Below are 19,114 nucleotides of genomic sequence, written 5' to 3'. Positions count from 1 at the left end.
GTGTTGTGGTTAGATCGGTGTTGCAGAGCAGACAACTGTGCTTAACCGGAACCGTTATTTGGCATATGTAGATGCTACTATTGCAGTTCATTCCTTTCGGATTGTAGTCCAATTCATTTTGTAAGTCAATGAGTCTTCCCTGAGAGTTGGAGCCTTCCAGGCATATATCTTTTGGGTAGTGTGTCTAAATGCATATGCATTCCCCATTGTAATGTTTTCACATACTACTGCAGAGTATCATCTTATTGTGGGTAGGTTCCCACCGTGGTTTTTCCCTTAACCGGGCTTTCCATGTCAAAAATCTTTGTGTTGTGTGTTGTGTTGTTCGTTTGCTTATCTTTCAGTTGTTGCAGTTTATCAGTTTATGCTTTGGTGTTTGATTATCTGATTTCCAGTGAAGACTGATTCACCCCCACCCCCATCCCTCCCCGTCCCCCTCCCCATCTCTCAGTCTTCCTTCTTGATTGCTGCTAACACACCCATCCCAGTACTACTCCAACTCAAGTGTGCTTAACCACAAAGTTTCCTCCAAGATTAAACCCACTTAGCTTGCAACCCATTTGCAAAACCTTCAAGAAGTGTTGTGCCTTATGAACCATTCATTATAGAGCCCCTTTAGCTCATTAATTGATAAATAAGAGATATTTTATATAATAAATCGAATTATGATATTGCTATCAGGATTCAACTGTGTAGTTTTCGAGTCAAACTCACTGAACATGTTTCATGAGTAGTGGTTCACAAGAACTCATCTCTCATGATAATGAATGGTCCACTTAGCACTCATTGCATCTAGGTGATGCTCATAGAGGTGAAGCATTAGACCTTCCCAGGAGGTCACCCATCCCAATACTACTCCAAATCAAGGGCGCTTGACCACGAAGTTTCCTCCAAGATTAAACCCACTTATCTTACAACCCCATTTACAAAACCTTACCAATTAAATCCCTTCTTTTAATTCAATTTCTATTTTCTTTTTTTTCGGGTTAACGGACCCTTATCACCAAAAATAAATATTAAATAAAAAGAACCATGCACTTGTTAAAGAATAAGATAATTCAGACATCCAATACCCATCACAGGGTAAAAAAAAAATATCATTATGAAATATTTCAAAATTCTAGCACTTTTTAATAAAAGAAATCCTTAGGTATTCATACACGTCTTATACGCCCACTTACTATTCGCCTACGCCTACGGAGTAGACGACAAAGAGTGGTTTATTTGCAAGCGTCAAAGTTATTCCTCCCCGCATAGATTAATTGTTGGATGATAAGTTGTAAGGCGTCACTTAAACTGAGTGTGACGATTAACCTTTGTTCTCACGCTGCGTCAAAGTTATTCCTTTTCAGCATAGATTAATTGGATGATAAGTTCCAAGGCGTTACTTAAACGGAGTATAACGATCACCTTTGTTCTCACGCTGCGTTCTATGACACAAGCTCCGACTTGCCACGTGGCGTGTAGGTTGACGGTGCCAACCAATACCGTACTAAAGTCATACGCGTATTCCCACTCACGGTAATGGTTAAAAAGTAGCGTCATTTTGTGGGTAATATTATAGAAAATTCCAGTAAATGGGCCCCACTATATCCGTCAAATTCACGCAAGCTATCCTGATTTAAACACGATATGACGTCACGCACGATTTGATCAGAGCGTGATCTCGTTTCTGTTTATTCCTCGCACGTACCAAAGCTTGCCGGCCCCATCGTTGAACGTTTTGATACTCAACCCCCGGTCCCGGGTTCGAATCACCCAGCGTCCAAATTCCTGGGTTTCTCCAGCCAGTCAACACGTGAAAGTGCGTTTACGCCCACTGTACGTGCGAGATGAGAATTTGAAGTCGCACAGAAGCATGAAATTAAGTGCTGTTACTGCCATAAATCCTTTTTTACAGTACATTCTCTGTTATTTATATTAATTACAGGTTTGTCGAGAGAAGCCGGTATACTCAACCGTTATATTTTTGCATTAAAGTGTGATCCACTGGCCAAATCTGATATTTTTGTGAATTAATGATTCTCTGTAACGATTTTTGCCGCCTTTTTGTTTTGTTTTCCTCTGCGTTGATATGTAAAATATGCGAGCGAGAACAATTAAATCTACATGCATAAATGGCAGATCGTCATAGCCGGTGCATCGGCCGCCATCGCTTTTCTAGTTTTGCTGGGGCTGGCTGTGTATTTTCTGAGCTGTTTTCTGAGAGGCCGAGGTTCGAGACCCGGGGCGGCCAGGCAGAGAATAGTCGTAATATCAGAAGGCAGAAGACTTGAGAACAAGGGAAAGAATAAGAAAGTGCACGGGCAATACAGTTTTTCTGTGGAGGCTTTCAGATGGGATCATCATCCTTCTTTGGTAGCAGAAATCCTGGAGCACGGCTGGACAACATTTGCCTTCACATACAATTATTTTAACAGAGAGAAGAACAAACACAGCCCCCTTTCGTGCGGACTTTGCAGAGGCGCAGAGTCTGAGCCGGAGATTTCATGGGAACCGGTCTCGGGTTCGAATCTCATGCAAAAAATTCGGCTTAATCCGGCCTGTGCTTCTTCAGAATTCGTGTCTCTCCATACGGCTTTACCCTTGCCGGGGCCTGCGCTCGGTAGTTTAGGGTTTCCACAAGAGTCGTATTTTGAGATCACCATTATTTCGGAAGGATCAGCAGATGACAAGGTTTTTTATAATAGTATGGGTTTTGAGGATGGCGTGGACGACGACGACGGCGTTAATCTTCTGCATCTCGTGAATTCAGATCCTAAAATTGCTCCAGGCGAAGGGCTGAGATTGAGCGATGTTGCAGGAAGTAACAAGAATGTTAGCGCGGGGCAAAGGAAGGGGAAAGAAAGAGTTATTGCAGTCGGGCAGGGCGCATCTGGGAGCTGCGCATGTACAATGCCGGGACTCGATCTCGGGTCTGTGGGATTTTACTCTACCGGTGCCGTTTTGTTGAACGGTATGCTTCTACATAAAACTGTTTTTTTCTGGTTGCGGTATGATTTTGTTTCTGAATATCAGATTTTGTATGTCCTTTGAAATCTTTAACTGAAAACAAATTCAAAATTTTTAACATGATTTTTTTAGATCATTGGGAATTTTTTCTCCAATATTGATTTACTGGGTACCCAATTGTAAGAAATTATAGGTGATTTGAGCATTGCTGTGGCAAAGTTAATTCATTCACAGATGTTAATACAGAATTGATTGTGAAAAATAGTTTTTCCAGGAATTAAAAAAGAGAAGTTGGGGAGGGATAGAAGGATTTTTATAATTTTCGATTAATTAGTAAATACGATCAAAAGTGTATTTTAAATGTTGCATTGATATTTGGAGGGATTGTGTAAATTTGAAATAAATCTATACAGCTGCCTGTTAATTAAGAAAATTTCATAGCATCATAGGTAAAGTTTGTAAGAGTATAAGATCGATTTTAGAAAATTCTAAAAAAATAAAGAAGAGATAGTATTAAAGAAAAGTTTATGAAGATTTCATTATATTGATAAATTTTGATCTTATGTTTGCTTAATTTTGAAAAAATCTAAACATAAAATTCAATCTTTTAAATATTGAATAGTGTGTAAATAAATACAGTAGTAAATAATAAACATTTCTTTAAAAAGCCAAGTATTTGGATCTGATGAAACTAATAAACATTTCTTTAAAAGCCTAGTATTTGGATCTGATGATAGTTATAACTATTCTTTAAAAAGACAAAAAGAATTACTCAATAATCTCATAACAAAGGGAACATCTATTAAAAAGCCAAATATTTGGATCTGATGAAATTAATAAACATTTCTTTAAAAGCCTAGTATTTGGATCTGATGATAGTTATAACTATTCTTTAAAAAGACAAAAAGAATTACTCAATAATCTCATAACAAAGGGAACATCTAAAAATAGATGTAACATCTCATTCCAAATCCCCAAATCTCTGCTGTGAGGTGTCCATATCAGTGACATCTAATTAGGTAGAAACATCTCATCCCAATTTAAAAAGTGCAACATTTCATTCCAAGTGTACTCAAAATATTCCACTGTAAGGAAAAGAAAAGATAGCGCTCTGAGAAGACATATAATGATTCAGAGCGCTTTTGAAATCAATTCTATAAATTTATTGTAGCACAGAAAGTAATTTCAAACAATAATACCAAAAAAACTTTACCTAATTGATTCCAAAAACGCCTTAAATCATATCTTTATGGCTTGTCAAGTAATATTATAATTTAAACTGTACGTTTACCTTAAATTGATAAGAATACCCGTGTTAAATCTATAGGTAAATGTGAAGCGAATTCGCTAATTTTGAGAGCTCAAATCCATTTATTCACGAAAGTCACACAACTGGAATGATGGAGATTGATTCAAGAAAAAAAAATAAAAATATATATATATATGTATATATAGCTGGACCTTATTTATGTGACCGATAATTACTATTATTTAAGACAGCCCATGCAAACCAAATTCTGTACAAGATTGAGGAGACGATTCAGCAATAGCTGGAATTGACAGATTCACTGTGCCCATTTAGAAATTCTAAATAATTATCATTTACAAATAATTTTTTAGTATTTTAATGTCAAAACAGAATTACTTTAACATAAAATAAAAGATCTGTATCGATTATAATGATAGTTTAAAGGTTAACTAGTAGATTCAGTCACGTTAAAGGCTAATATTTTGTACATTTGGAACTACTGTTTTTTCAGGGCAGCGGCCCGCGGGCAGCGAAGAAGAAATGCACAAGTGGGGAAACGTAGGGAGTGTGATAGGTTGCGGGTTCGAACCGGCAAGGAGGTGCGTTTTTCTTACGTTAAATGGCGTGTGGGTTCGCAGCGTAATGTGTGGAACCGTTGATTTTGGCAGCCCACTTTATCCCACCATAGCCGCCAATTACGATGTTACTGTTTTGGTGAATTTCGGGCAGCGGAGTTTTTGTTATGAGGATGCGAATTCAAGGAGGGTTACAGATCCTTCCTCCTTAAATTGTTTGGAAGACAGTCGGGAGTTTTTCTCAATTGAGAGGATTGATCCTCTCTGGCTCGCCGACAAAATGCCCACTGAACCAGACGAATCTGATTTGTTCGAGATCACCTTGGATGCCAACACTGCTTAATAAAATCTTTTATCTGTGAAAAGAAAAAGCAGGCACTTATACAGAGCTTTTAACAGTTCGTTAACCGTATGCCTTTAGATTGTCCAAGATTGAAACTGCTGAAAATTGAAAGCTTAAAAAGATTCCTGTATAGTTTTCTTTTTCTTCTTTTCTGTCATGTTCATTTTATTTTATTTTTTTGCTTTTAATGGAAATAACTGATATGGGAGATTTAACGTAACAAAATTAATTATACACAGTTTTAATTTGAGAAAGTTTTGCCCATTGATAAATTTTAAATATTCTGATTGGTAATTATGAATGGTTGAGGTCATAAATAGGTCTCATCTCTATTTTAAACAGTCAATTATAGAGAAAGAACACTGAAATGTTATTAGTCATACTCATGCACTAGAGTGCATCCAACTTCTTAATTACCAATTTTAGCCATTTTGGATCATAATTGACCCATTTTTGCACAACTACTAGACCATTTGTCCATAAGTATTTGTAATTTTAAGTGCACAACACTTTGAAATGTGTACTTTTTTACTCTTGTACATATAACAAAACCATCATTATGAGGAAGCCAGAACAATAGCTATAAGTAGTTAAATTACATACAGAGACAACAAAAAAAAATCATCAAAATTTGATATACCGTTTAGAATCTATTGATGCTTGAAGTTAGCTATAACACTACTAATAAATTCCCCCTAACACCTCAGTAAATTTGAACCATGATAAGAACAACACCACAACTTAATGATCATCCACATATTAATTTAATAAAATAATATTAAAAAATATATATATTTTAAATTATGTCGATTTAAATTAGATATTAATTTTAATTTATATTGCTTTTAAAAAAATGAGAAACTAGTCAATTTACTACTCCCTTTTGAAAATAAATTATGTAGTAAATTATGCCGTTTATTAATCATACTTTTGTTTTAACAATATATTTAGTTTAAAGTATTTGTAGAACTAGACGTATCTCCTTGTTTTCAAGAGTACGTTTACTCTTGACGTGTTGTGACATGCTCACAATGTTGCAAGAGAACATTATATAAGAGGCAAAAGAATATTTATTTTCAAATCAAGTTGTGTCTTTATCGTATATAATTTAAATAAACAAATGTGTTTTTTACTTTTCCATTTGACTTGTCTGGTGGAGAAGTTATGTTTGACATGCAAAATTTAAATCGGATATAAGGCTCATTTGTTTTATTAAGTTATAGTTTGTCAATATTATTATTTTTCTAAAATAATTGAGTGGTGAAAGGTTAGGGTCTTTTTGAAAATAATAGAATATAAATGTTTTTGATTAATATAAGTAGGGAGGGGCTTTTAATTCTAATGAGAAACAAAAAACCAAAAACTCTTAATAGAATATAAATGTTCTAAAAGACAATGTAATATATATAAGAAAAGAGGGATCATAATTTAAGATAGATTTTCAAATTGTTGTTTAAATATAATATTGTAGAAAAAAATTTTGGAAGACATGATTCTTTTTATGATTTGAAAAGGATTTACAATTTTTGTAAATAAAAAGTCAAATTTTCAAATTTTTAATAGAAAATTTAAATGTGAATTTGTGAAGCTTTCACCTAACAAATGTTTCTTAGAATAGGATCAAGAAGCCTTACATATTTAAAGAAAATTTATATTCAAATCACAAGACTTCAAGAATTGGATCAAGAAATCCTATAAATCTCTTACAAAAAATATTCAATTAAATTTTGAACCAAATGATTATCAATTTATTACCTTTACCATAGAAAAGGGTGTAACTATCAAATTTGATTTGGGTCTTTTTTCATGATCAATTTTCTCTCATCCATGAAACTAATTTTTGATCATTTAAGTTCATGTGAAATCTTGCACAATCAATTTTCTTTTTCATTTTTTTTTGAGTTTTGCTTCTAGTTTTTGTTCAGTTTTATGTGCTTTTGCTTTAGGTTGTTTGTGGTTTTAATCTTACTTTGTGAAGCACTACAAAAAAAAAAATCATTATGATTTATTCTTTAAATGATTGATAGGGGTATTTGTAAATGTTTACTTGGCAATACTAAGGAACATTCATCATTGAAAGTTGTTGTAGATTTTTGAATTGTTGAGTTGAATTTTAAAGGCAATAATAGTATGCCAACATATCTAAAAAATGCACATTCAAAACAAAATTTATCGACTATTTTTTCATCATTTCAAAGAGATCTTTGTCTTTTTTATTGATTTGGAACTAGAGGAGAGTGATGAATTTAATCAAATGTAATCCTTGGAAATCAATTTGATTTGTCTTTTCCTTTGTTCTTGTTAAGATTTGAAAGTTTCCCTTCTTGGGACCTTGTCAAACTTTCCCATCTCGACATACCTTTTATTAGGCCTGCACTCTTCCCACTTCATTTGTCAAAGCCTTAAACTTTATCTTGTTTGGATGCCCTTCATCTTATCCTTGGCTTCTTGATCCTTTATACTAAGGCAACATGTACTTCTAAACTTTCAATCATCCCTTTACCTAATTACCTTTTCCTTAGTATTCCCAATCCTCAACTTTTGTTGTTTTTTTTATACATATTTCATCAAAATTAAAGATATGGTAATACACCTAGTGTGGTACTTTTGACATGAGGTACACACAATCCTCGACACTTCTCATTATATTACCTTATCAAGATGAGAGTTCAAACTATTCTCATTTTCATGCTTTATTGGATGAATTTCTTGGTATCCCCAATCCTCGACTCTTGATAATTTCTTGTTTTTTGTTAGAGTTAGAGATAAAGGATCACCCTTATTTGCTTATTTTGATAATGAAATATAGAATACTAATAATATTTGATCCTCGACAAGTGGTATGATTTATGAATTATTCCCAGTTGTGATTCCTAAAACTCTCAAACTCCTACATTTTGTGGTATTCACTCCCACGAGTACTTCCTTGAATGATCTAGATCATAATTGATGACCAATTTTATGCTACAACAAGGAATTTTACCACCTAAAAATAGTTGTCTAATTTCAAGGGTGTGGATTCAAATGTATTTTTAGTGAAATATGAGAACATCGTGTCGTATTGATAATGAAATAATTTGGGTTCTAATGTGAATGATTCCCATGCAAGTTGTAGACTACCATTTCAATGGATTTTAAGAAATCTCAACTTGTTTAACTTGTAACATTGATGATGCCTTGCTCTTTATCAATATTTGAAAGGGTTTAATGACTTAAAAAGGTGATATATATACTAGTTCTTCTAGAACAAAGGTTGGTCATTTCTTCATTTTCACTTGGCTACAACATCAAGCAAGATCTAGGATTTCAATCCTTGCATGCCCATTCACCATTAGACAAAATTGTCTTGCAAATCACAAAAAGTGACTATCATGTAGTATATGCTTGTAACGAAATGTCTCCTTATCTAGTTGTATATTTTTAGGAAAGCTTTCAAATGAAGAAGTGTGACAAGTTCTTCCTACCTTAGGATTTTCTATCAACACATTTGCTGGCGTAAATTATGTAATATTAATTTGTTGCAACACTTAAATATATTGCAAACATTGTGTGTAATGGTCATTTCTTTATTACATGTGGATATTAAAAAGCTTGAAGGGAAATTATTAATCATGATCATTTGTTAAGCATCATATCTCTTTTTTGTTTCTTATGGTTTACTGCATCTCTATATCCCAATATAAGACACTATTTTTAGAAGTGTTTGACATTGTATACACCTTGAAATGTGCAATATCCTTAACCAGTAGTATAAGAGTAGGAAGTTAATTTGTATGTGAATTATGTTTCAATATTATAATCAGGGAACCATAAATTTCCAACAAGCCTTGATCTTTCTAAAGATTGTCTTTAGGTTCAAACATCCTCCTATGTCTAATTAAGCCCAAAGTGAAGGGGGTATTATCCACTCTTAGCAATTGACTTTTAATTACTTATCTATCCAACTTTAGGAATGACATATGCTTGGCCTTGAAGTAGATCGATCATTCTAGAAGTGTAAGCAATGATTTCCAAACTCAACATAATGACACCATTATCAAGGATATTTTGACTATGTAATCATCTAAAAGACCAAGATGAAATCTAAAGTTGTTTGCAACCATCATTAAGTTTGTCACATTGTAAGTTGATAGTTTAATAATTCACATAAACAAAATCAAGGAAATAAATCTTCTTTGGTACTACGAATTTTATAGCTACTTGAAGAAAGATTGATCTCTTCTAGGTAAAGAGCACAACAACTCTATTTCAATAAAATCTAGGACCAACAATATAATTAAATTATTTAAAGCTGGAGAGAATAAAGCAACCTAGACACTAACAAACAAATAAGGAAAACTCAATTTATATTAAGAGGAAAAAACACCATGTGGAAAGCTAAAGACATTGGTAGGTGGACTATATTCAAAATTCTCAAGATATAGGGTTAGTAGGCACTTCAGTAGAGGTGATGCAATTATAGATTTAAGAAATGAGCACCAATATCAAGAAACTTAATGAATGACTAAATCTACAAGGAGCAGTTCATATATTTTTTTTGGAAGAGTTCCTTGTGAGAATTATTTTCTATGAACTGATAATCTCATTTCAATTGCTAGTTGCAAGAGTACCTATATGCACTTGAGCACTTTTTTAAGGACTTGGGTATGCAAGTTAACATTAGCAAGACCGAGTTCTTAGTCTTCTCCAATAGTAAGAAGGAAAATAACTTAAATAATTTTTAAAGGATTATTTTAAAAGAACTAATAGAGTACAAGTTACCTTGGAATGAACCTCAAAAAATTTTGTTGCGAAGCTTGTGAAAGGAAGAGAATTTTAGAGGTTGGAGAGTAGTTTATCATTTGCAAAATGCCAACATAGAAGTCAAGTTATGAGATTAGAAAACTATTTGAATTCTATTTGGACTATTGTGGTTCCAGTAGTTATTTATGGGTGTGATTTAAAATGGAAGCAAATAAGGAGCATTCAAAAGCACATGATCACAAGAAAATTCAAACTAAAAGCTTTGATCTCCTATTGAAGTCAATAGTTTAAATTTTCTTTTGATCATGCACTTTTGGATCCCAATTACTTATTATCAAAGTCATTATTATGGTGGCTCTCCTGAAATATCTAACAACAAATAGAAAAGTAGAAAAAAATAGATGGCCCATGGTTGTCATTAAATAAATGCTAAGAAATAAGTCTTGTAAGAAATAAAACATCAAATAAATGAACAAATGAAATGGTCACTTGATTGCAAGTCCTAACAATAATGAAAAAATAAAGACTTGTGTAATAGATAAATTTTACAAGTCTATATAAAGAAAGACATTCAACCATTCAAATAATTAAAATTAAAAAGTCTAATATCTACCTTTAACTTTATAAATATTAAATAATTGTGATTCTATCTCATTACTAATTCCTGCTCATCATATTCCATGCACGATACACATATTCTCATTCATCCAAGTTAATTTTAGATCCAAACACCACAAGTACAACCAAGGCTGATCCTTGATTCTAAAATTACACCCTTCGCTATAGGGTCATACACTGAAAAGTACTTTTTGCACCTACGGGAAAGTGGAAACTGAAAATTATTTTAGAGTGTGACGACTTCAAGGACAATATAGGGATAAGTTTGTTAATACCTTAACCACTAGCCTGTGGTATAATTTATTAAGTGAGGAGTATATTGAGAAGTTGGGTGCACTCATCATCAACTTGCATAAGAAAAGAATTGATTTGCAAAAGTTGGTTTGATTGGGCAGGCTGTCCCATAAGCTATCCTTAGCCTCGTGGACATTAAATTGTCTTCTTTTGCTTCGTCATCTACAACCATCAAGAGGCATATGTTGAAAGGGTGCATATTTTTTGCAATACTGAGGTAGTGGAATGGAAAAACACTTTATTCTAGAATGTGATGCTTTCAAAGATATCGTAGACAAGTATGCCAACTTAATGACAGCTGTTTCTTGACACAAAATTCATCATGAAGACAATTGAAAAGGAGGGGATGCTTGTCATCTCCTTGAATAAGAAATGGACTGAAATGCAGAAATTCATTACATCAAGACTTAATTTTTCCATATTTTAACCTCGTTAAAAACTCTATCTATCTATCGATATCGATTACCTAAAATTGAATAAGAAGTGGACTGAAATGCAGAAATTCATTGTATCAGAACTTAATTTTTTCATATTTTAATCTCATTAAAAACTCTATCTATCCATCGATATCGATTACCTAAAATCCACAAGGGCCCAAAGATGCCATAATCGTCAAGACTGTTCTAGAGAAGGGGCCCTCCAGAGACTAGAGGAGAGGGGCGGGGACAATTGGCAAAACCAGTTATTAGCTGGAAAACGAAGGAACATTTCAAAGGACAACACGAAGGGATAACATGGGCAAATTCGCTTTCCCTGGTTCGACCCTTGGCAAACGATAGGGCAGGATCTTCTTATGGCGCTCCAGGTGGATACGCTACTGCTTTGGCTCGACTGGATCGATTACTTTTGGAAAAGCAAGGCATTTTGGTCAAATTCTGGCAGTCAACGTCTCCTGAATCAACTAGCTTTTTGCCTGCCACATGTCGCTACAATACTTGGAGTTGGGATTTGTTGGGCCTGCATTTTTTTGCACCCTAGGTTTCAAAAGTGTCTAGGGCTCCATAAAATCATGGTGTATTCAAGGTTTAAACTTAGATTCCCCCCTATGTTTGCTCGATGTGGTATCCTTTTAAGTATCTCAAGCTTAGTTTAAAGAGATTGAGATCTTAAGCTTATTCTATTCATGTACCAAAAGAGGTCGGGGTTTCTTATCAAGGGGTTTCTCATCAATATTTGTTAGAATTTGGGTATTTTAAGAATAGAAATAGAAATGGAAATGAATTTTTTTATAGTCGATATCAAACAGAAATTCCATTCTGATATTTGTTAGAATTGAGTATTCAAGGATGGAAATGGTGAGACAATCTATATTTAAGGATGCAAATGGTGAGGCAATATGTTTCAAACTATCTAATATTTAATATTTGTTAGAATTGAGTATTCAAGGATGGAAATGGTGAGACGATCTATATTTAAGGATGGAAATGGTGAGGCAATATGTTTCAAACTATCTAATATTTGTTAGAATTGAGTATTCAAGGATGGAAATGGTGAGGCGATCTATATTTAAGGATGGAAATGGTGAGGCGATATGTTTCAAACTATCTAATATTTGTTAGAATTGAGTATTCAAGGATGGAAATGGTGAGGCGATCTATATTTAAGGATGAAATTGAGTATTCAAGGATGGAAATGGTGAGACGATCTATATTTAAGGATGGAAATGGTGAGGCAATATGTTTCAAACTATCTAATATTTGTTAGAATTGAGTATTCAAGGATGGAAATGGTGAGGTGATCTATATTTAAGGATCGAAAACTAACTTTACTCAAACAAGGTGCACATACTTTACCTTCCAAAGGATTTGAACTTATGATCTCTCCTTCAAGAGTACAAAATTTTCATCATTAGGCCAACTCAGGTGTACAAATATTATTTTTGTTATTAATGATCGATATGTATATGTATAAATGTCTTTATTGAATATATTGTATGTTTAGTTTTCAAAATTTACTTTGTGTGGGTCAACATATTTTTATCATGCTCATGCTAAATAAAAGTAAATGTGTTTCTTTTTTATTTACCTAAGATAAAATGTTGATGCACATTTCAACATTAGGGAAAAAACAATGTTAACTAAGGGTAAAGACTAAACAATGCAAGTGCACATAAATATTAGATAAGTTTAAACATTGTGCTATAAGCTAAACATGATAGTTGCATTTAAAACTACAAATACCAACCAAACATATAGTGTAATTGAAAGCTTTCATTAATTGTTGTGATATTTAACTCATAATAAAAGATAAGAAAAGAATGCTTCAATAATAATTTAGAAGCAAAATAGACATTAAATTCTGTTTAACAAATTCTAGATTAACAATGATGAATACTAGATAAACAATATTTTAAGCAACAAGTAGGCATAAATGTTATCATTAGAATCTCGTTTCTTTTGATGTTATTTTCAAGTTCAAGAAGAGACTAATTGTGCCAAAATTTGTGGGAATTTGTTTTTAGACAAAGAGCTTGCCTCTAGTATAAAACCCTCTTATAAGTATAAACACAAGATTTAGTCAACCGAGTCTGAGAATATCGCTTCTATGTAACATAATTTTCATGGATTGGATCATTTTGTGAGAAACTACCCAAACAACAAGAATAAGACGATGGCATTAAACGAGGAGAAGTCTGATTATAATATTACACTAGTGGATGAGGTAGTGGATGAGAAGAGTTTGAAAGAGGAGGAAATCAACCAAGCTAATTAGTCAAAGGAGGAACATGAACTCCTCAATTAAATGAAAGTTATGGATTCTTAACACATTATTCTTTTGTAGAAAGCAAGGAACCCTAAAATAGAAGAAAATGGATCTAAAGTCTGGAATGTGATTAATGAAAATAAGAGTTTCCCTTCTCCAAGGACTCAATATAGAATGGTATCAAATAAAAGAGAGTTGGATGGTTGTAATTAGAGGGAGTCAACAAGTGAAAGAGGAAGGCAAATTAGTCCCAATGAGAGAGACATTGTACCAAGCTATTCATCTCAACACAAAAAGAAAGTAAAAGATTTACCAAAGCCAAGAAAGAATAAACATATCATAGAGTACGACATTTGACTTAACAAAGGAAAGGTAAAATTATCTTATTAAATGATCTTGCAAGCACTACACTAAGATTAATAAACCTTTTTAGAGTAAAGCTCCCATATGCTACTAATTAGAGTAGATGATACTAACTAATCTACAATTCTTAACTATGAAATATTTCAATTATTTAAGCAAGCAAATCACTATTAAAAACCAAAATTTTATTGTTTACTAAAACTTAAATAACAAAATTGACAATAGATCCCTATTTGTGAATTGTCGTAACCTTTCAAGGAAAGGTAGGATGGAGTATGATAAAGGGTATGTGAGATAGAATTAAAGGCGGTAAATTATTTTATTTAGTGGCAAAATTACAGCAGAGATTGCTTTGCATTAAATTACTTTCTTCTTTTGTTTGTGTTTGCTGGAGTCAATAGCTCAAGGCCATTACCAGACTCTATATGTCAGCAGCTTCATCCACAACTACCGATAGGAGCTCGCTAGATACCCTGCTTTGACTACAACGACCTTTGCTTACACACGACATTAAACAGAGAGTAATCGTCCTTGGCCGAGAGAGTGGGATGAGCAATGTTGTTCGAACGGGGGTATTGAAGAATAATTATCCGATAAGAATCAGACCTAAGTGAATTCAGGGAGCGGGATAAAGGAGCAAACCTAAGGTTTTCACCAACAGATCTAGGCGAATTTGAAGGGCAGACTTGCAGATCAGATTAAGGATCAGAGAGGAGCGAACTATTCGTCTCAATCATCAAGCCATTCACAGCGAATCTAGAACAAGCTTACAGAACATAGGAGCAGACTAGCATACCCAAGCAAAGAGAACGAATTAATCAGGCCTTGGAGGAGATAAATCAGGCCTAGAAGCAAAATTCCAAACTCAAGGCGGGTAAAATCAGTCAAAATCTGGAATTACAAAAATAAAAGGAGGTTTTTAGATATAAAAGATGCTGTATGAAGTCAAAGTTCAGAATAGTAACAATATAGACGTCAACAATAATATACTCCAGGCTATTCCAAGGAGTTCAATAGAGTGAATATTTGACAGTTAGGGTTTGCTGCAACAATAACGGATTTTTAGGGTTACAAATTTCAGTAAATGAATACAGTCATGGCCGATAGAAGGCATTTGGGTTCATGGGCGGATGTGGGTTGGGAAGAACCACCTCATGTTCCGCAGTGGGTCTACACGAATGACAGATGGAAGGACATGGCGATACAGGTAAACCAGAGCGGAAATAACAAGGTTTTTCGACCAGTTTCAAAATACTTTCAAGGCTTCTTTCGGAACAGACGCAGTGTGGCATCGAGGCAGAATAACAATGGAAGGAGATTCACTCGAGGGCGTTTTAATACTGGTGAGAATCAAGGGAATTCTGAGAAGAAATTGAAGGGTTTTTCGGGGAAATGGTCTTTGGATTTGGGAAATCAGCGAATGTTTGCTAGGGTCATTGGCTTGGCAAATAAGGAGACTGCGGCTAGGGTTTCTGTTTCTTCACAGCAGGTGGGAAATAAGGTAAATGTGAACCTCAAGGAAGCTAGTTCGGAAAAGGTAAGTAAGATACCTACTGATCCTATTATGTTGAGGGTTTCTTCATCACAGGTTTGGCCTCCTATCTCTTATATTGATATTTTGGGTTCCTATGTCGATCAGAAAGCGAATTGCTTGCATTCGAATGCTATTTCTGGGGAAATTTGGGGTGATCAAATTAGTTTGTTAAAGCTTTATCATAAGTTGCAAAAAAGATGGGGGGATATGCATTATTTTCAATTATTGTCTGCGAATGCTTTTATTATTGTCTTTGATTCTCCTTCTTTCAGAGATGAGGTATTAAGAACTTTGCATCATTGGTTTGGAAAATATTTAATTTCAATTGCGGCTTCGAAACCTTTTTTGTTCCTGCTTGGTCTAGTTCGAAACTTATTCCTTTCTGGTTTGGTTTACCAAAAATTCCTTTTGAATTTATGGATCTGGATGTTCTTGAGCAAATTGGAAGTACTATTGGAACTTTTTTAACATCTAAAATGGACTTTGTGGAGGGGGAGGTTCTGGTAAAAATTTGTGTTCTTATTAACCCTAACAATGTTTGCCCACATACTTGTAATATCAAGTCTCGTGATGGTATTTGGCGCTAGTCAATTAAGAAATTAGATACAGAGCTTCTTAAGTCTCCTTTACTTTTGGATGCTCCGTTACTTATGGATTTTAAGAAAAACCAGCAAGTTGTTGGCTTTGTCCCTAAATCCCTTAATAAAGATAGTTTGTTGGCGAGACCTTCGGTTGAAGGATGTGGAAATGTTTCTTTGCATAAATTGGTAGAAACAGGTCACATTAATCTTGAAAATAATCCATTGTGTCGTAGTTATGGGAAACCAAATGATCACACTTCGGGTTCGGTCTCACTTTCATCTTTTCTGAAGACATTTTCTAATAACGAGGGTATAGAGATGGATGGTAATCCACTGATAAATGAAGTAGATAATTCATTGACAATAGATTGCCCTAAGATGCCAAATAATCACATAAAAGGTAAGGATGGCAATTTGCCTGCATGCACTCATAAAGTGGTTTTTGATTCTTCAAAGAATGTGAATTTAGATAAAAATGTAGTGATTGATATGGAAACTATTAAACAAGTACCTGACATAGTTCTTCCTAATGATGCTTCTTTAGTTCAGGAAATTAAGAATTTGGTGTCTAATAATTCCCCTCTGAATGTTGAAATTAATATGGCTAATGAATCTTCCTTAGGGAATAGTAATCCGTCAGAGGTTGTCCAAGTTATTATGCTAGATGAGAATCTGGTTCAGCAAGTAAATGATATTTTTAACAATCATGCACATCAGATGGATGAGGGTATTACTGATAGAGTTGTTTGTTCAATTGAGAATGATTTGGGGGGTATAAACTCGATCCTTCCAATTTCGGAATCTGCTAATCCTTTTGCGGTTTTGGCTGCAACAGAATTGGGTTTTGAAGATAATCCAATTATCATGGCTTCTCCAAAGTCATGCAAGAGTTTACCAATTGTCCAAACAACTTTGGTTTTTTCACCATCAGTGGTTTCTCCTGGGAGAGGTAGGCCTCCAAATAATCTTAAGACTCAAATGGAAATCGATGTTGGAATTCAAAAGACTTTGTCCTTTTCTCCTGCTAGTGGGAAAGGGAGGTGTTCAGTCTCTCTTGGTAGGCCTAAGAAAACATGCCTAACTCCTGTAAGTGTAAAAAGAAAGAGGAGTAAAAGATTTATGACTAGTCCTCCTGTGACAAGGTCAGGGGCTGTGGAACGTAATTTGCAAGGTTGCTTTGGGGAAAGCAAAAATTCTCCGACTAATGGGAAGAGGGGAGCTTCGGCCTCCCCTCGAGGACAATGAGAATTATTTCTTGGAATGTTAGGGGCTTAAATGCCCCTAACAAGAGACGTTTAATTAAGTCCTAGATGGACTTATTTAAGTGTGATATTTTTATGTTGCAAGAAACAAAGTTGCCAAAGGAGTCTGCTGATTCGGTTTTTTCATCTTAGAGAAGGTGGAATTTTCTTTCTTCTCCTTCTTGTGGTGCTTCAGGAGGTTTGGCACTGCTTTGGAATAATTATAATATTGAGGTATAGTTAGTGCAATCTAGTACAAATTGGATGTTGACTTTAGTTATAAGCAAGATTTCGAAGGTTAAATTCTGGCTTTTTAATATTTATGCCCCGTCAGGAATTCAAGGGAAGAGTAAGTTATGGGGTGAATTAAAGAGGATTTCTTCTCCCTTAAGACATGGTTCCTTTATTATCTTTGGGGGTGATTTTAATGCTATCACTGATTTAGATGAGAAAAGAGGAGGTGTTTTCCCTAATAAAAAGATTATGGATGACTTTGGGGATTTCATTTCTGATATGAGCCTTTTTTATTGTAAGTCTCGGAATGGGGTTTTCACATGGACAAACATGAGAAGGGATTTTTCTCAGATTGCTGAGAGATTAGATCGGTTTTTGTTATCTGAGAATTGGATTGATTCAGATTTTGAATTCTTTTCCTCTATTCTACCGGTCTCGGGTTCTGATCACTTTCCAATTTCCCTATCAGTTATTGAGGATAGGTCTTCTTTTAAGTCTTCATTTAAATTTGAGCCCTTGTGGTTTAGGGATTCTTCCTTTTTGCCTCTACTTATGAAATGGTGGAATTCTGCTCCTTTTTGTTTTGGGTCCCATATGTTTCAGATTTCTAAGAAGTTAAGTTATTTGAAATTGAATATTAGGGAATGGAATATCTTGCATTTTAAGAACATTTTTCAGGAGAAACAAAGGATTCAAGATATGATTGAGTGTCTTAATACTCATGTGCTTCAACATGGTATGGTGCCACAAGTTTTTCATGAATTGAAGTCACTAAACTTACAGCTTGAGGAGGTGTTAGCTAGAGAGGAAATCTATTGGAGGGAGAAATCTAGAGAGTTATGGCTTTCAGATGGTAATAAGAACACAAAAAAATTTCATTCTTCAACTAAGATTAAAAGATGTAAGAATAGGATATCTTGTATTCAGTGTCTGAATGGGAATTTATTGATAGAGCTAGAGGATATTGCTTCAGAGGCAGTTAGGTTTTTTAAGTCATTATCATCTTCAGAAAATGGAAATCTCAGCAATGATATTATATCTAATATTCCTCCTTTAGTATCTTTGGAAGACAATAAGATGTTGATGTCTCCCTTTTCCTTAGAAGAAGTTAAGAGTGTTGTCTTTGCCATGAATCTGAATAAAGCTCCGGGACCAGATGGTTTTACTCCTTTATTTTTTCAAAAATGTTGGGATTTTGTGGGAAATGATGTTTTATTGGCTCTCGAGGAAGGTAGGAGAAATAGGTCTATTTTAAAAGAACTTAATACTACAATGATTGCAATTATTCCTAAAAAAGAGGATACTAAGACTTTTGTTGACTTCCGCCCCATTGCTTTATGTAACACTTTGTACAAGATATTTACGAAGGCAATTTCCCTTAGGTTGGCAAAAATTCTACCTAGGAACATTTCATTGGAGCAAGGTGGTTTTGTTCCTGGAAGGGAGACGACAAAGGGTGCAATTGTAGCACATGAGGTGCTTCATTCTATTTCCACCCAAAGAACACCGGCCATGATACTTAAACTAGACATGATGAAGGCTTATGATAGAGTAGAGTGGGGGGCTTTATGTGTTGTTCTTGAGAAGTTAGGTTTTTCCAAAGCCTGGGTCAAATGGTTTCGTGCATGTATTTCTTTTGCAAGATTCTCTGTTTTAATTAATGGTTCTCCTTGTGGTTTTTTCT

The 19,114-nt window shown here is 34.3% G+C and overlaps 1 protein-coding gene across 1 annotated transcript; it reads left to right on the top strand.

Moving 5' to 3' along the window:
• Positions 1-1,697: 1,697 nt before the first annotated feature.
• On the top strand, positions 1,698-5,261 carry LOC131030553 (uncharacterized). Its single transcript, XM_057961416.2, has 2 exons — positions 1,698-2,956; positions 4,713-5,261. The coding sequence occupies exons 1-2, from the start codon at positions 2,110-2,112 to the stop codon at positions 5,117-5,119; spliced, it is 1,254 nt and encodes a 417-aa protein (XP_057817399.1). The 5' UTR covers positions 1,698-2,109; the 3' UTR covers positions 5,120-5,261.
• Positions 5,262-19,114: the final 13,853 nt, after the last annotated feature.

The sequence above is a fragment of the Cryptomeria japonica genome, chromosome 6, assembly GCF_030272615.1.
Source record: "Cryptomeria japonica chromosome 6, Sugi_1.0, whole genome shotgun sequence".
Lineage (NCBI taxonomy): Eukaryota > Viridiplantae > Streptophyta > Pinopsida > Cupressales > Cupressaceae > Cryptomeria > Cryptomeria japonica.
Note: the sequence above shows the minus strand (reverse complement) of the source record. Positions and strands in the feature narration are given on the sequence as shown.